The sequence below is a fragment of the Drosophila persimilis genome, unplaced genomic scaffold (genome assembly GCF_003286085.1).
Source record: "Drosophila persimilis strain 14011-0111.01,24,50 unplaced genomic scaffold, DperRS2 tig00000000-arrow-pilon, whole genome shotgun sequence".
NCBI lineage: Eukaryota > Metazoa > Arthropoda > Insecta > Diptera > Drosophilidae > Drosophila > Drosophila persimilis.
The window spans coordinates 26,295,439-26,314,260 of NW_020825288.1; the positions used below are offsets into that span (position 1 = coordinate 26,295,439).

At 37.6% G+C, this 18,822-nt stretch overlaps 2 protein-coding genes and 1 long non-coding RNA gene across 4 annotated transcripts; 1 reads left to right on the forward strand and 2 right to left on the reverse strand.

The window, feature by feature from the left end:
• The first annotated feature begins 1,466 nt into the window (after positions 1-1,466).
• Positions 1,467-12,398, forward strand: LOC6594370 (rabankyrin-5). Its single transcript, XM_026987980.1, has 7 exons — positions 1,467-1,496; positions 1,719-2,461; positions 9,412-9,546; positions 9,602-9,696; positions 9,760-10,625; positions 10,690-12,112; positions 12,184-12,398. Exons 1-7 carry the CDS (start codon positions 1,493-1,495, stop codon positions 12,320-12,322), a joined length of 3,405 nt encoding a protein of 1,134 aa, XP_026843781.1. The 5' UTR covers positions 1,467-1,492; the 3' UTR covers positions 12,323-12,398.
• Positions 4,670-7,175, reverse strand: LOC113565572. 2 transcript variants are annotated; one of them, XR_003408685.1, is made up of 4 exons: positions 6,881-7,175; positions 6,436-6,562; positions 5,116-5,175; positions 4,670-5,042 (listed from the first exon to the last, which is right to left on the reverse strand). XR_003408685.1 is itself a non-coding variant. In XM_026987987.1 (4 exons), exons 2-4 carry the CDS (start codon positions 6,512-6,514, stop codon positions 4,818-4,820), a joined length of 549 nt encoding a protein of 182 aa, XP_026843788.1. In that variant the 5' UTR covers positions 6,515-6,562; positions 6,881-7,043; the 3' UTR covers positions 4,670-4,817. The 2 variants fall into 2 exon arrangements, 1 of the variants encoding a protein (XP_026843788.1); XM_026987987.1 differs by having other exon boundaries at positions 5,116-5,360; positions 6,881-7,043.
• A 108-nt stretch (positions 12,399-12,506) lies between the features above and the next one.
• LOC113565573 lies at positions 12,507-13,197 on the reverse strand. Its single transcript, XR_003408686.1, has 3 exons — positions 13,138-13,197; positions 12,684-13,076; positions 12,507-12,574 (listed from the first exon to the last, which is right to left on the reverse strand). It is a non-coding gene; the product is annotated as an uncharacterized LOC113565573 (long non-coding RNA).
• Positions 13,198-18,822: the final 5,625 nt, after the last annotated feature.

The window sequence follows — 18,822 nt, forward strand, 5'->3', positions numbered from 1 at the left end:
CTGTATGGTGTAGGTCAATATCCGATCTGTGTGACTGTCCGACTTACATGTATTACATATGTACATATTTTTACTGTGTGCGAGGACCATCAATACTGAGCTACTGAGTTAAGGACGGTCGCTTGGGCCCAATAGCATCATCCCAAGATCGGTCGATCTCCCAAGTTGTAAGCCTGTTGGCATGGTTGTTGTAACTTGGATGGGTGGGTATTCCCCAGCTTGGAGCTGATACGGATGTCAGAAAACTTAAGAGTGGGCTCCAGTAAACTTGATTGAAAACACGATCAGTCCTGGACATCAGCCTGACCGTCCCACTGATTAGCTTTCTGCAATGGATCCGAATTAAAAACAGCGATGTCTTGCCTCGTTTTTTCTGAAAGTTACTAAATTAGTTACACTATCGTGATTGTCTTTGTTATTGTATAACCTACAAGACAACAAAATCCATTTATAAGAGGGACTTGGGGCTAAAAATATTTTAAACAAATTTTGTTTATGGTATGTTATGGTAATTTTTCTCATGATTGTCTTGCCTCAATTTAACGCCCTCAGATAAACTCTCTCAATTGATTGTTTCAGGGAGGCTCCGGGTTTTGTTTTACGTTTTCGGCCAAACGTTAAAAACAGCGGTATAAGTCTTTATTTTTTAAATACTTGTTTTAAAGCCAAATGACGGCAGAAAGTGCGCGGTCATCTATATTTTTCTTTATGCAATTAAGATTAATTTTGTTGTATAAAAAGCCAATTATATCTCATCTCAGAGAAATCTTTTAGATTGTGAAAACGGGAGCACCAATTTATGTGAAAGTACGGCTAAGATCTTTTTCCATAAGAGAAAAAAATTAATTTTGTTCGCGATCGCGGGTATTTTTTTCCAATATTTTCTAGCAAATACGAACTACTGAAATTTGAGCCAAATGGGCCCAGCCGTTCTAAAGTTGTGTAAAACAATAAATTTTTACTCCATTTATATATCTAAACATATTTAGATTCGTAATAAAGCGGCGTTTAAGTTATAGTTTGTAAAAATCTATCTTAAAATTTATGTTGGAAACAAATCTAGTAATTTCTTTGGATTTTGAGGGTCAGCTGGTCATCTGAATCCAGATTTCGTTCAAAAAATTACTATAGATTGCTTACTTAATCTACATTTAATCATTATTAGCATCTCAATACATCGAGTGGCTGGGACCGTCGCGCCTGTTGCATGGCGAAGGCCATTAATATATATATAAAGCCATTATATAGCTATTAATATACATATAAACTAAATTAAAAAGTGGGTATTTTAAAGCTGTAGCTTGTTTTGAAGCAAAATGGGCATTTTAAATGAAAATAACTAGTTCAAAAAGAACTAGTTCTAATGTGAGTCGAACACAGCTGCTATTCCAGCGATAACAAAAACAGCCGTCTACGCCTCATATTAAATGCACAGCGTTTTTATAAAATAAAATTTGACTATTCATTTGGAAGAAAAAGAATTCTATATAAAATGGGTATGTTTTGCAAATAGGTAGAAATTGATTTTAGTTTCTGGTGTTTGTACATATTTACGTACTATCAATTGTTTTATTTATTTGTTTTACATACATATGCATGGATGTAGCTTAGCTTGTACGTTTGTATGTTTTTGTAAAAAAAAATATCTATGTATTCATTTTTGTTATTAAGAATTGTTATATGTACGTTCTTTAAGTTACTTGAATTCATACTTACAGGTTGCAACGACGCAGCGTCCGTTCAAAAGCTGGAAAACCACTTGGCGTTATTAAAGGAAGAATATACAAAGTTGCAGCGTAGTTATGCGGAACTAGAACGAAAGTTTAACGAAGTTGTTGCCTCATCAGCGGATGCAGAGCTCACTGGAGAGCTCAGTAGTTTTGTCTCCAGACTAGCATTGACAGTGGCTTCATTGTATGGGCGTACAACCTATTCGGATGTTAACATCCGAACAAGCGCAAAAACAGTTCCAGCACATAAGTTTGTCCTCCATGCACGATCTGAGAAATGGCGCGACGATGTATTGGGCAGCACTCAAGAGCTCGACTGGAGCGATCTAGATGAGGATGTTGTCATGGCTCTGTTGCGTTGGATTTATACAGATTTAATTGATTTACAGCACGACCGATTGGCATTAGATCTACTTAAAGCTGCGCATAGATTTGGGTTACCTGCCCTTTTAGGCCTGTGTGAGCGAGCACTAGTAGCTTCGGTTGGAGTGAGATCTTGCGTACGATTTTATTGTGTGGCCGAAGAAGTGGCAGCCTCAACGCTCCTAGAATATTGTTCCGGCATTATATCAACACACTGGGATGACCTAACAGCCCAAGACTTTGAACATATGTCTGGACCACTACTGTTTAAAATGCTTAAGAATAAAACCAAATATCCACTACATGCTGCAGTGAGACTCCTGAGGGAAGACGTCGTGTTCCTATGTCTTGTGGAGAATGATGACGCAGTAAGTGTATTTAAAACCTATGTTAAAAAATGAGAGTGGGAAAACCTGAACCTGTTAGATCAGTACCTTCATATGACTGGTATACACGTAGATATGTACATTTAAATTATATTTTCTCCGAATCGCTTTAAATTTTGTACATACATACCATATGTAAATGGGTCTCTCCAAAATCTCTTGCTTTGGGGACCTTTTCCATTGGTTTTCTGCACAGAACAAATTGAAAGAAAACAGAAGAAACTGATCTAACCCGAGCCGGCAGGGACCTGTGCCCACGTCCCAAATTATCAGATTATCCCTTATATCATAAAGCTTCCCTTGAAACGATTTTTACACAACTTTTACACAACACAGTAAGATTTGATTAAATTCGGACTTCTTTAGCATATAGCTGGCATGGGAAATTTCTTCATCGTTAAACTAAATGTTTATATTGGGCTACCCTAACTAAAGGCTTCTATTAGTTCGAAAAGAAACTTGCATTTGCGTTGAGTGTGTTCAATTAATTCTAGTTCTAGCTCGATCATGGCTCTCGCCTGACCTCATAAAGTTTTGTTAACTTGCGCCCCTTTTTGTTGGCATGTATATACATATGTACTTAAACCAATTGCTAATTTTGTAACAAAAATCATAGACTTATTTAATTTTTACTGTTACATTCTAATTTATTTATTCTAAAAAATTGTAGCAGCCATTTAAAACTAAATTTTGATGTTGATTCAAAACCTTTTAAAGTTAAAAACGAGCATGAACGTTGTTGGTCGCAGCTATGGCCGCGACTCTACTTTTATATCCGATACTGAGTCAGTATGGCTGCCCTCCGCCAGAGGAACCACACCGCACCAGGAATAGTGTGTGAAAGAGAGGGAATGCGATTTCATTTGTTCCTTCTGACTTTAATAATGATTCGATCTGATCCAGATTTGACAGTATGCTGGATTACGTCATTCTCTATGATTCTGCGTTTTTTCGTATCTTCGAAATTGTGCGTGTCACAGATTTTCGTCCTTTGCGGAACTTTGAACACACACTGGTAACAGTGTGATGTCACCGAAAAATGGGTACAACATTTGGTTGCTGTAGCTCTTATAGTCTCCCAGATCTAAGCGCTCATAAAGACAGACATGACTATATCCACTCGGCTTTTTATGCTGATCAAGAAGATGAGTACTTTATGGGGTCGGAAACGCTTCCTTCTGGTTGTTAGTATCCTTCTGGTCCAGAATGTGTATCGGGTATAATTATCGTTTAAGCCTTAAAGTGACTTGATCAATGAGACGGAAGCTCAGTGTGCTGAGCTTTTCAAATCGTTCAAATGAGGCAGTTACCTCAGAGAACACACAAAAAACATGCAGAAAATTATTTTTGTCAATCGAAAAATATAAGGGCTTGAGATAGCAGAGACCAGAAAAATATCAATACGATTTTACTTCAAAACACGATCAATTGAGCATAAAAAGTTTTTGCGCGATGCGTAGCGTTTTAGTTGTTTTATTAGGACAACGCGCTCCAAAATCCATGAAAAAAACGACTAAACTGAAGAATTTTATTTCGTATTACTTTTTTGGCATTTCCCAAAACTAAAAGAAATTCACCAAGCCAAAAACTATAAATCGAGTAATTAAGTCTGACGAGTTTTTCTGGTGAGACTTAAAAACCATTTATCACAAGAATTTTGAAATTTTAAGAGAACATTGGACTACAAAACAATTGGTTTCTTTATAATATTCAATAATAGTTCGGCTACTTATTGAACTTCAGTAGTTGTTTAATTTTTGTTTGTTCTTTGAATGAACTGTGCTTTTTCTAGGTATTGCTAGAGAATGTAGATCTTTGACCCTAATCACGAGATGTTGAACAATGGATATCTGTTGGGAAGTGATTTGTCCATTAAGTGGCCATTGGTAAGCTTTGCGTGGTATTTATTGCCTCCCATTGAGAGTTAGTTTCGACAGACTAAAGTGTTTGAAGGAAGAGTTAACGGGTGAAAATCCATTTATGTTTTGGTATCAGGTAGCTGTTTTTTATGGGATGTTTTTAGTCGGTAAAGCATTTGGTTTTGGGTTTATGTGTGCGGATGTGAGCCTGTTCTGTCCGTAGTTTCAGTACACAATAACCAAGGCGAGCATAAGACTACAGTTCTTATAGTTGCATCGCTATTGTTAGCGCTTAGTTTCAGCTAAGAATATATTGAACCATGTGGTAGCATTCGTTTTTATACAGTATTTAATAGAACCAATTTTACTGAGTACTTTAACGAACTATGCAACATTTACTCGTATGTTAAATTTGCATATTTAATCATTTATCACAATAAAGCATTTTAATATATTGATTATAATTTCACTCGGCAGGATTAGGTACTTGGAGAATGCATGAGCCACAAGGCTTGAAGCAAAACAATCAGGATCCCCATATTTGGGTCAATGCGAGGCAGACTTGATTTGTTGCATAGTTCTCCGCGGCAGTAACAGTGTACTTTTGCTGATCCCGCCAAGTGATTGTCCTTTACTTCTGTGCATCCTTCATCGTACACTTCCTGGACTAGATGCTCTTGTTCCCACTGTTTATTGCGGAATATCTAAGAAAAGAACAGAGTATTAACATTGAATATTCAATCACAAATATCGCGTTTTGTCTATAACAGTTCAAACCTGAGTGGTATTCTTTTGCTGGGCACATCCTCTTGTCACAGCTTCTTGCTTTTGACCATTCTGCAAGTGTAAAATTGAAATTGTTTTCAAGCACATTGTTGAGTATGGGCAGGGGGTCGTGTAACCGGCGTTCTCCTCAAATTTCGAGCACAAGGGGGTCGTAATTGTTCGGTTTTCTACGACGTATTTTTCTATAGTTACGGAGCACTTATAACATTGTAGGATATCAGCTACTGAACCTTTTCCTGAAAGTTAAAAAAGGTTTTCTGGTTTTAATAGGAAAGATGCATTAAAATATACATCTTCTGGAATATTGCATGCACATTTAAATTTAAAAGGCTATCTCCTGGGGTGCGTATTGCAGTAATAAAATAAGTTGTCCATGTTTATATATAGCATATTTGGCTTAACCAGACTATTAAATACTTCTTAATTTCTCTACATCCGCTTTATTTATCAGTAAAAAGATCATTTTTCCACGCAGTCACGAAAACAAGTTCCATTATCAAAATTGCGGATATTCTTGAGTCAGTTTATCAGAAGCAAGCAGTCGTCTCAAGAGAGAAAAATTCTCGTTCTGACCATCGAGATTTGATCTCAATGAAGGTCATAGCAAAATGTTTAGTTTAGTTTTAGTACAACTAAATAAGAGGATTGCTAAACAAGTTCGCGCCATCCACGTTCCAAAAAATTGTTTTCTGCTTAGTGCACATGAAATAAATTCAAGTAAGAGGAAACTTATATTCCGTATATAAGTATTTGTTGTTTTTTGTTTTTTTTTTTAATTCTTGGGAAATTTGTATGTAAATATTTCTCTGTTGATGAGCACTTTTTAATCACTCACTGCTTTCGCCTACAATAAGTTTTTTGTTTTGCACGACATTGTGAATTTATGCAGGGCTCAAAGTGTTATCTTTAAGTGCATTCTACCATAGTATAGTAATATTGTCGAATATCCGTTGACATAGAGATAACTTGTATGTAATATGTACTACATATGTAAGGAAGTCGGATCGGTCATCGACACAGACATTTCACACAGCCATAACTATGTGTGGCAATTACATACCTATTTACATATGTACATACTTATGCTATTATGATAAGGCGATCATACTTTTCTACTGCGCACATCAGGGAGAAGCATTATAGAAAAAACTGACGGATATGGTATCAACTCAGCTGTTGATACTGGTCATATATGTACATACATACATACATATGTACAAAAGGACTACAATAATTTCTGGAATTATTACTTGAAACCTTTAAACATAGGGAGGAACTTAAATTAATTATTTGTCCACCAATTATACAAACCCAACGTTACTGCAACGAAAAATGAAAATACTCCGTTTAATATGTAGCCTCTGCTACCGGATTGAGGACTGCATGCCATTATTGTATCTCAGTGTTGCTGCCAAGGCTCCCGCGCGTAACAATTGAACTAGAGTTTAGAAATCGAAAGTGTAAAAGTTTACTGCATATTTTTACGTATGTAAATGTGTGCATATGTATGCATGCATGTACATCATTTCCTTTTGTACGCACATTCACATTTGGTCAGATACCAGTTCGCTGGTAATGGGCGAAAGTGGCCATGAGCCAAATACTCACACACACATACATACAAGGTATGTATGCATGGAATTAGCTCCGCGCTGCTGTGATTTCTATACATTTGTACATACATTCGCACATATGCCACCTTCGATACATGTTTAGGTATCAACAAAATAAATTTAAATTAAAAAACATATCTTACCCCAAAAGCGTACATATGTATTTATTCATGTACGGTTTATTCTATGCAAAACAGAGCAAGTGGCAGAAACTGCGAGGCACTCGTTACTTCACTTGTAACTAAACATACTAGCCGCCCCTGCTGTGCTCAATAGAATTTAAACAGCGATGAAATTTTCGTTCATATGTACATACTTAGATACATATATCGATCGACATGTTAAACTAGAGATGGTCAGGGACCGGCTGTAAACTCCACGCCTGATATACTCAATTTCGAGAGCAACAACAAAAACATGAAAAAGAGTCTAAACATATCATGCTATCGATAAATATCATTCGCGTAACATTTTAAACATTTATGAATTAGAAAATGAAAGTTTGAACGTCATGTCGCTCTGGCAGTAACTATAGATTGTAACTTAAGATTAATCATAGATTACAATTTTACAAATAACTAAAAATAGCACAGATGTGCATCTACATATGTACATATCTATGCAAAATATGGGATGTTCCAGCTCGTGCGTGTTCGGAAGCTCTCGATAAATAACCATGTTGGTTAGTGTTTCTAAAGCACAGCTGATCCGCCCATCTTTAGTTTAAGTTTTATGCGTAGAGCTTCCATGCTTTCGTACATAAGTAAAAAGTAAATACATACATACATATGTATGTACATTTAGATGAATCGGTGCAAACACCTATGTACATATACTTGTATTCAATATATTTATACATATTTATTATTTGCGAGTTATTATAAACAATATTAATAAATAAATACATTCATACTAGCATCTACATGCATGTTTACATACGTATTAAAACTTCGTAAGGCCGTACATAAAATCACATACATATGTATGTATGTTCATGTACGGACTAGAGGTCTGCACGAATGGCAGTGAGTGCGCTCACGTAAGACGCACAACATTTGAACGAAGAGGCAACAATTGAATGATTTTTCAATACAGTTGAATGTCAAACATTTTTTTTGCTTGCTTTTAAATATGTAGAGACAACAAAAAAAAGTGCTCTTTATTTGCTGTTTTGCAGCGCGTTGGGGATAGAAGAAGAAAAAAAGAATGTAAAGCAGTGCAGTAATGAAAGAATACACGAAGTAGATCGAGCAAATGCTGTGGTATTATAGTATGTACATATGTATGTATGTATCGAAAAAGGGGTGAGAGACTTAAAACAATATTTCGTTGTTATTTTAATAACATACACAGGAGTTCCTTTAATATTGAATCAAGGAATGCAGCAAGACTCCGGTTTTCACTTTCACAAAAATTTTCCGATTTACCTTTGATATCACAGAAATTGGTGCCCCGTTTTCACATTCCCAAAGATTTCATCGTTTAAAAAACGAAAATATTTTCCCCGAAGAAATGAAAAGTAAACGGCTTTTTATACAACAAAACGAATCTTAATTGCTAAGGGAATTCGACAACATTACAAGGGCAAATTAGCTTGGGTCTTATAATGCCTAAGTAATTTTGTCTTAACCCAACCTCACATTTGGGTCGAAAATAATTGGTCAGGGCAACAACATTTTTCGGATTCTTGCAAACAGCTGACGCAGTCCGTTTTGCCTATCGATACGTTGGCAAGAAATACATTTTTGCGCATAATAGCACAGACTGTCTCGTAACATTCGAGTAGCAGAAAATGTGGTTAAAGACACCTGTTTCCCGCCACATTTAGTTCCAAATTTAAGTGCAAAAAAATTAATTTTTTGACCATTAGCAATCTAATTTTCAATATGCATGTTAGTAACAGTTCGTTAGTATTTTAAATTTAAAATTTAAATTGATTTTTATAACGTTATATTTTTAAAGCAACCAGGTCAGCTATTTTTGTTTGCCAGAATCGATGAGAAAATGAAACAGATCGATACCGAAAATTTGTGGAAACGGTAGCACCTAAAAACAAAAACGAAACGTATTGGATGAAAACGTAATCCGCAAAAGTAAGCGAACACCGGAGCCTGCTTAATTGAGTCAATTTTTGTTGGTAGAAAACGTTAAATTTTAAGTTGAATTTTAATTGCTTTCATTAGTTCTCCCGTGCGCCAACTAACGTCTCACTTGCTTAAGAAACAAAACAAATGGCCCCGATGGAACACGATTTATCAAGAGTGAGAAAGAAAGAGAGTTGATGCGCATTCTTTAGGTAAATGCTAGACATGTCAACCATTCACTGATTAGCTCCTCCGTTTATAAGAAAGAGTGAGAGTCTGTGAGGCAGTGGAGTCTGCCACGGAACTAACGGTGATCACAAATATATGTACCTTACATACATACACACGAATTAAATATATTACGTAATTTTAAAGGTATATTTTCCGAGAATCTAATAGTTCCCGTTGGAGTAGCTTTTGTCTTTTTCATTTGTCTTCCCAAAAAGGGCAATTAGAAATAAACATTTTAAATTAAAAATTAATCTATGTTTGTACATTTGTACATGTAATGAAAGTATCCAACATGTTAATACAATTGTTCTTACAGTGATATCGATTTTCTAATTTGTGTCTTGTTCGTAATTTTTTAGCTACCAGAGTTGGTAAACAGTTTGTCTGAGCAAGGGCAACTGCCGCTTCAAATGGCCCTATCGGCGAAAAATTCCCAGATAGCTCAAACACTTGTGAAAAACGGAAGGGCCAATGTTAATGCGTATGATGCCAAGGTAGGCATAAAATACAAAAAACTACTTTTCTTCAAGTAAATATACATTTCAACAGGGATCCACGCTACTAATTGATGCTTTAAAAAAAGGCGATGTTTTTTCAGCGAAATTTCTTTTGGATCAAAATTGTATTTTAGATCTTATATCCAGGTAAAAAATTCAGCTCTATCATATGCAATAACTATAAAGGGTTGAAAACTTTTGTTATTTTAGACCTTCTGCAGATACCGTGCTTCATATCATATGCAGTTACGTTGAGAGTCAGACAGACCGCGAGACATTCGAACAAATAAATGAACTGGGGAAAAACATTTTACAGCGCAAAGCTAACGTTAACATTCAAAATGTTCGGGGCGAAACACCTTTGCACGTTGCGATCGCAAGCCAAAATACCATAATGCTAAGTCAACTACTTGATGTGCCTAATATCGACATTAACATGTGCACTTTCGATGAAAAGTGCGCACTTGAACTATGTTTGACGTTAGATGACGTAGATTACAAGTTGGCTCACAAACTGCTCAAAATGGGCGCACGTCCAAACCCTATTAAATCTGCAACTGGAGACAGCCTGCTTCAGATACTCGCTATTGGTGGCCAACGCTTCGAGGAAGCCGCCATATTTTTGGCAGACTTTGCTAATCTCGACCACTTAAACTTTACTGGACTATCTGCTTTACACATTGCAGCCAGCCAAAATATGTCCAACCTAGTAAAAAAATTGCTTACAAATGGTGCACCGTGTAATTTGCAAACAACTGAAACCGGAATGAAATCAGCTCTACATATGGCAGTCGAAGCAAATGCCGTTGGTGCAATAGAAGCTTTTGCTCAGGTGGAAGTCAATGGAACAGAAGTTCCTGATTTCAACTGCAAAGATATAAATGGCGACACGCCGCTTAGTCTATGCTTATCTCTGAATAAAACACATCTGGTCTCCATTCTTATAAAAGGAGGCGCGGATGTAAACGCAAGAAATAGAGACGACTTTACCCTGTTGCATCAATCAATACTCAACAGCGATAGTGACACGGCCCTATTTTTAATAGAGAATGGTGCAGATATAAACGCGGTGGCAGGTAAAACAGAAAACATTCAAACGGCTTTAAATTATTTTACTTTTATATTTGATCCCATCTCTAGGTAAAAAGGATTCCGCGTTGCAGTTATCCATTAAAAAAAACCTCCCAAAAGTTGTGGATGCGCTGTGCGCACGGGGAGTTGCACTCAATGCCGCCGATGGCAAAGGGGATGCGCCATTGTGGACTGCTTTGGAATTAGAATTCGAGGAAGTTGCACAGGTACTTGTGCGGCATGGTGTTGATACAGACTGTTGGAGCGAAGGTCCTGATGGATGCCAGCAGACGCTCCTACATCGCGCAATAGATGAGAATAAAGAGTCTATTGCGGTATTTCTTATTCGCAGCCAATGTGACCTGGACTCTGCCCGTCAACCAGGCCCGAATGGCGAAGGTGGAGACGAGGTTCGAGAAAAAGCATCTCCATTGCATCTCTGTTGTCAATGGGGTCTAACCAAAGTACTTCAGACTCTAATTGATCATGGAGCTAATGTAAACGTACTGGATGCTGAGAAAAAGACGCCTCTTCACATATCGATTGAAAACCAACACGAAGAGATAATAACAATTCTTCTTTGTCACCCTGGTATAGATCTAAAGTTACGTGATATATCTGGAAACACACCTTTCGCATCCGCTTTGGCCATACGCAACCACAAGGCCGCACAGCGCATATTAGATCGACTTCCTACTGCGGCGGAGCAAATGGATCAGCGTGGGCGCAACTTTTTGCATTTAGCAATCATGAAAGATGATTTAGAAAGCGTTTTGTTTTTGCTAGCTATACAGGTAGATGTCAATTCACGTGTGCACGATGCCAACCAATCTACACCCTTGCATCTGGCAGCTGCTTCCGAAAACGAAATGATCACTCGGAATTTACTTTTAGCTGGTGCCCGTATAAACGAGCGGGATGCTGTTCAAAAGATACCGCTGCACATTGCAATTGAGCGGGGAAATATTTCAGCTGTGTCTGCATTGATCCAAAACAGTGCAGACTACGATGCACCTGATGCCGAAGGTAACAATGCCTTGCACCTGGCGGTGCGCGGTGGTCAGCTTTCAATTGTCCGTGAGCTTTTGACGGAGTCTAGGGTAAACGCTGAGGCAACAAATTTAAAAGGGCGCAATCCGATGCATGAACTGTGCCGTGTGGTAGAGGACAACACTGCGGCGGCCATTTGTGAGCTGTTTTTTGAATGTATGCCAAAGTATCCCATCAACACTCCTGACATGGATGGTAATACGCCGTTACTGCTTTCCTTCATGCGTGGCCAGGCACCTCTTTGCAAAGTCCTTGTAAAAGCTGGGGCATGTTTGGGTACTGAAAATAGGGAAGGAATTAATATTTTTAATTTCAAACTTGCCACAGATCAACTTCTCCATAAGTTGTTGGACCAACTGCCACAGGAGAGTCCGTGGGCAGAGTCCGACTTGTGCCAAGAATGTACCACAAAGTTTTCTATTACAATGCGAAAACACCATTGGTAAGTATTTTAAAACTTAATTGACTAACCAAATCTTGCTATATTTTCACTCATTCGATTTTTTTTTTAAGTCGGCATTGTGGACGCGTCTTGTGCTCAAAGTGTTCCAGCAACGATGTGCCTATTATTAAATTCGGAATAAATAAGCCAGTCAGGGTTTGCAGCGTATGTTTTAATGTACTGCAATGTGGAAATGGAGCATTTTTGTAGTTATTTAAGTATCCATCCGTTAAAAACAAAAATAATATTCAATGTGTATGTTGCTGCCATTTGTTAAGATGTTTAAATAAAAAGTTTTACATTAAAATCGAACAAATTATTTTTTTTTTAACTTTGGACGAAGCTTATTACGCACGGATTCCAGGCAGAAACGCAGCCCTTCTCCCGTCCAGTAGACCGAGTGCCGCCGCCACATTGCGCACGACGCGTTAAACGAACCGATCGCGAAAAATAGATGTTAGCCTATTCGAGGAAAATTAGAACACAACTTACGCATTCAGAATACAATTACATACAAAAATTACAAATTACGAAATATTACTGGGATGCAAGTGTGAGATCGCCATCTTACCCTAATAATAGAGTGTCTTCGTTATACAGGGGTCATCAAATTCCTTTGACTACCTCTTTATAAATCCAAGCACGGCCCTCAACGGGGACACGCATGTGATTTTAAAGTCCTCGAGAATCCAAGTGTTTTTGCATAGGCGAGTAGTTCCTGTTGCGTCCTCTTCCAGCGATGCCAGCACCTGGGCGCCCAGGTATTTCCTCCTTGCCAATAAAAGAGCTGGGCAGTTGCAGATGAGATGTTCCAGGGTTTCGATGACCTCAGGTTGATCATATTGCCTGGAACTGTCACGGTTGGCGATGCCTAACTTTGTTGCATGTAGGGAAGCCAGATAGTGACCTGTAGGTATGGCTCGAAAAGTGGAAGGTGCAGTAGGTAGTGACCAGAGTAGCTTTCCTAATAATAGGTTTTGGAAAAATTGGACAAAAAGATCGGCAATTGCCTTGTCATTATTTACCGATGTATTATGAAATGATAACGGGATGGGTGTGCCCACGTTCTACGCTTAATTTTTACTAAGCTGTAAACTGCTAAAAGCCATCATTTATTACTAAATATTAAACTTTAGTTTTAGATCTTAAATGGTATGTGCATGGTGTAAGGTAAGGTGTTCGCAAGGGTCGCGGAATATAGGATAGGAACATGGTTTCATCAACATCATTTTCTACAGCCATTACATAGAGAAATGTAAACAGAAGACTCAGCTTAATATAAATGTCGAAGAACTTATCAACAAGTTTTCGACAATTGATGTAACTGAAGCGACAAGTAACACGTACCTGAATACCATTCCATTCTGTGATAATAGTTTTTGCTTTGGGTGTGTCAATCAAAATCGCAAGATTTTGTCCACATCACCTTTACCTTGAACACGGCAATTCCGAATGTATGGAAAATTTTACCAATCCAAAAAACTAACAATGACTTCAAACCCATTTCAATATTTCCGTTCCTCTCAAAAGATTGTCAAACTCTCACGGGACTAACAACACGCAATTGAACCAAAAGCATTCAGGTTTTCGAAAAAAAGTGTTGTATATTGTTGTAAATGTTGTATTCTATAACGGATATTATAGAAGATATGTATTCGACAGAAACTCGACAAGGACTAGGTTACGACTCAGTTAATCATAATATTCTTTACACATAACAGACGGACTTATTCAACTCCTCAGGCACTGCGTATCTAGTACGTATGTATGCTTCCACTTTTAGGATACTTACGCGGGGAGTCCCTCAGGAATCAGAGCTAGGTACTCTATTGTTTTCCACACATGTTGATGATCTACCTAGTGTCTTGAAAGAATGTGAAGTACATACATATATATGCCAATGACGTCCAATTTATGTTAAGAATCTCGATAATGAATTTAAATTTGTTGTGTCATCACGTCTAACTTTTTATTTTCATTTAATAAAGGCCTTGTATTTGATTATAAAATAATAATACAATATGTTGTTTGCTTTTACTTTTGGAGCAACTAACAAAATGCTTTCCTAAATTGAGAAATTGGCAAAAGATAATGGCTTGGAAATAACTCCTAAAAAAAATGTATTGTAATTGCCAAATAACTGATTGATACAAACAATCTCGAGAACGAATACATAGGCAATACATGCATTTCTTTTGAAGACCTTTTGAAGTTAATCTAGGAATAACCTCAAAGGCAACTGAACGTACATATGGTCCGTTAAATCAGCTTTCAGCATCTAAAACTTTTGTGCGGAAAATGTAAGACCATTTATTTCTAAAATCATTCTGATCACCACTCTCTTTTACGGTGTAGCAATTTTTGGTCATTGTAACGCTCGTGACATGCACACACTAGTAGTAGCCGTTAATTCAATAGTGCCATGTTATTAATCCTAGTAGTTTTGACCATGCATTACACCTGACTTATAAAATACTTAACTTTATGGATAGATTTTAGAACCTAAGTATACTTTCATAAAATTGGGACCACCCAAGAACCGATTTACCTTTACCGCAAACTTCCCCCTTCTACATCACAAAGAACAAACAATTGCTTATGACCTCGAACTGAACGCTCTGCTTGAAGAGGCTATTCTTCATCATTGCTATCCGCTTATGGAGAAATCTTCCCGATGATATTAAAAAAATTAGGAGCGCAACTCAATTTCACTACAAAATTAAAGAATTCTCAGGAAATCGATATAAATATGTTAACAAATAAATAAATAAAGTCATTTATTCATTTGAAAAAAAAGTAAACAAAATGATGTTAACTCACAACTATAAGAATAACGTAAGCTTTTCTAAAAATGTACATAATGTGACTGGCGCAATAATTATAAGTTTAAGCTTGTAGCGCTAAGATAGAGTATGAACTAAATAAATACAAAAAATAAAAGAGAGAGTAAGAGTTGGACCTTAAGTTTATTATTGTTTATTGTTTAGAGTTTAGAGTTCAACTATGAACAGATAAACAGTGTAGAAATAAGAATGTAAAAATCTTAAAATTATCTACTACTTGAAAGTACACTAACACAAGGCAGAAGAAATTTAACTTAAATTATTTATTAGAGAAGATCTTTGGATCTTTGGAAGTGGAAGTATCAAACAAAACGAGGTGGAACGTTGTGAGTTGCTGCGGACACCGCAACTCTACGGTTATACCCGATACTAAGTCAGTATGGCTCTCCTCCGGCAGACGCCGCTAATATTAAACGACACGACAAAGAGAGCGTGCGAGAGACAGAAAATCAGTCTGAGCGTGACGTCACGCGCTGCGTAGCCACTGCAAATTGATTTGTTTCCTTTGGCTATAAAAATGATCTGATCTGATCCAGATTCAGCAATCTGATAGATTTGGTCGTTATCTATGATTCTGCGTTTTTAGTTTTCTCAAATCTGCAATATTGTGGATGCAACAGATTTTCGTCCTTTGTGGGGGCGGAAGGGGGTGGGGCGAAATTTTGAGATAAAGGTTTTATAGTGAGATCTAACAGAAGTGCGGATACCAGATTTGGTTGCTCTAGCTTTAATAGTCTCTGAGATTTGTGAATATCCCCAGATTTGCATCCTTTGCGGGGGCGGAAGGGGGTGTGGCGAAATTTTGAAACAAACTCGTCTCGGTCCGATATATTAGGAGTGTGGATACCAAATTTGGCGGCTCTAGCTTTTATAGTCTCTGAGATCTAGGCGCTAATGTTTTACTCTAAGCAAAGCCGCCTATGCTACCTGTGTGTTAGAGAGAGAAAGGGCGAGAAAAAATGAAATTGTTTTCTTGATGCTGGCTATAATAATAATACGATCGAACTCAGATTCTGCAGTCTAAAAGATATGGTCATTCTCTACGATTCTGCGTTTTTAGTTTTCTCGTATCTTTAAAATTGTGGATGCCACAGATTTTCGCCCTTTGTGGGGGCGGAAGTGGGCGGGGCAAAGTTTTGAAATATTTTTGGAGCAGTGACATATTACAGAAGTCTGGATCCAAAACATCGTTGCTCTAGCTCTTATAGTCTTTGAGCATTAGGCGCTGAAGGGGACGGACAGACGGACAGACGGACGGACGGACAGACAGACAGGGCTCAATCGACTCGGCTATTGATGCTGATCAAGAATATATATACTTTATAGGGTCGGAAACGATTCCTTCTGGACGTTACACACATCCACTTTTACCACAAATCTAATATACCCCAATACTCATTTTGAGTATCGGGTATAAAAAGATGGAAAATAATATTGTAATCGCGGCAATCACGGAAAGATTCATGGTCGGAGTAGTTTGAAGAACAGAGAGGAAGACGGATAGGAAAGTAATGCCTAGTCGGGCGGGGTGTGACAGCAACACTGATAAGGCTAATGAGGGCCGAGGATTCAACCTCGCCTAGGAGAAGTTTATGGTGAAATAGAATTCCATGACAAGAATTCCGGCTTTCAAGAGAATGCAAGTTAATAAGACGCAGCCGACTCTCATAGAAAAGAAGATGACGAGAGGGGTGCCAATTAAGACCGCGCAGGGCAAAGATAAGTAATTCTTTTTGAACGGACATATCTTGATATTTTTGGTAATGAGGAGACCAGATGCAGGAACCACATTCCAAGATAGGCCGGACCAGAGAAACGTTTAGTAGTTTAGTGGTACAGGGGTCAGAAAATTTCTTCGACCATCTTTTGATAAAGCCAAGGACTCCTATGGCTTTATTCGAAATAGCGGATATATGAGAATTAAAACATAAGTTAGGTACGAAGATAATGCCTAAGTCATTAATTTTATACAGGCGTTCCAAGGAAATGTTAATAATCGTGAAGTCAAAAAGGTAAGGCTTGTTGTGATGGAAGGTCATGACGTTACATTTGCAAATGTTAAGAGGAAGAGCGTTAATTATGCACCAATGACTTAGCTGTTCACATCATATCATGCTTGCTTTGACGAATAGAAACTCTAATTTGTTACTCAAAAACTGCCTTTCAAGAGATATTCCAAATCGAACAAATCATTCGTGTATCCACGACAAGTTCTCCTATATTGATTAGGATAGCCGTGAATATAAGAAATAGGTTATTCAGTTCTCTTTTCGACTATGCTTCGCCCCTGACCATGGCGCATATTGTTATACTTTATATGTATATATATGTACATATGTGCATACATAATAGATTTGTGTATGCAATGATGTACGAAACAGCCAGAAAAAAGTGTTTTCGACCCCTTAAAGTATATATACATATAGTCACGTTTTGCTTGCCCGACTGTCCGTCATGTTTAACGACTTGTTAGCCAAAGCAAACTAATTTTGTTTCTAGTGATATCACACAAAAATAATTATGCTTCAAAAATTTACCACCATTTACCTTTCTTACAAAGGGTGAACATTCGCGACAAGATATTTGCGTAAAGATACGAGAAAACCCGAAAACGCAGAATCATAACCAAAACAATATCTACCATATTGCCTAATCTGGTTAAGATCGGAGGATTATTAGAGCCAGAATAAAGAAAACCATTTCGGCTGGCTAATTGGCTACCCCCTGCCACGTGCTTAGTCCCTCTTTCATACACTCTATTCCTCATCCAGTGTGCGCCACCTAGAGGAGGAAGCGAGATAGAAGAGCCTGAACTTCGTTGGAAAGAGAGAAAACTGCGCGCTCAGCTTTGCCGTCTTACCAAAATCCCTCCTCTCGACAATAACCAAAAAATCAAGCTGTTTTTTTTTAACGAGCAGCGATACCAGAAAGACTGCGAGGGGAGGAGTGGACCTATTCGGCTCCGAAGCATTTAATCTTACTTTTGGTAAAATTAAAATCATTAAAATTAATTAAGTCTCTAACGTGCTTGGTTTGTGAGCAGCGGGTGAAAGAAAACTGACTTCATGGGTTGTCCTATTCAAGTGGTGAGGAGTGTGAGTATATTCATATGAATGGAGTAAGGCTTCGCAAAGCTTGTCTCAGCATAAACCAAGGAATTCGACGCTCTTAGTGAAAAAAGACTGCCAAGCAATTGATAATGAATCAAATAGTAATCCAAAACCCGAGACATACATACACATACATGTGGGCACCTACATATGGATGTAAATACATACATACATACATAGATTCGAACAAGTACTCAAACATATATTTTTTACCAGGATTTGATATTAGGCACCCATTGTACACAACTGACAAAAAAGCTTTCAAAGCAGCATGTAAAAGCTTCATTTCATTTTGGTATAAAGCTTAACTACCACGCGTAATTCCTTCAGTCTACGTTGGGATATTATTTGCGCTGGGTTTTGAGGTGTAGGCGTAGATACAAGACCAGAGGGTTAGTTTTCATCAAAATTATTAACTAAACGTTGTACCAATCGAAACCAAAAACAATTTAAACGAAATGGCAAAAATGTAAAATAGGCGGGATTTCAAGCTCTATACCTGAAAATGTTAACACCAAAAATGACAAATGGACATATGCGTACCTATGTATATGTGTATTCTGTTAAATATCTGTGCATGTGTTGCAGATTGTATACAAATGCATGAACATTACTGCTTATCCTTGTTTTGTGTACTGTATTTATACAGTTTAGTGAAAATGTGAACATAAATATGTTATGTGCACATATGTTAGTGAACGGGCTTACAGCCATGTCCGAACATACAATAATCTTTTGTTGCGGTTTTGTGAGAAGT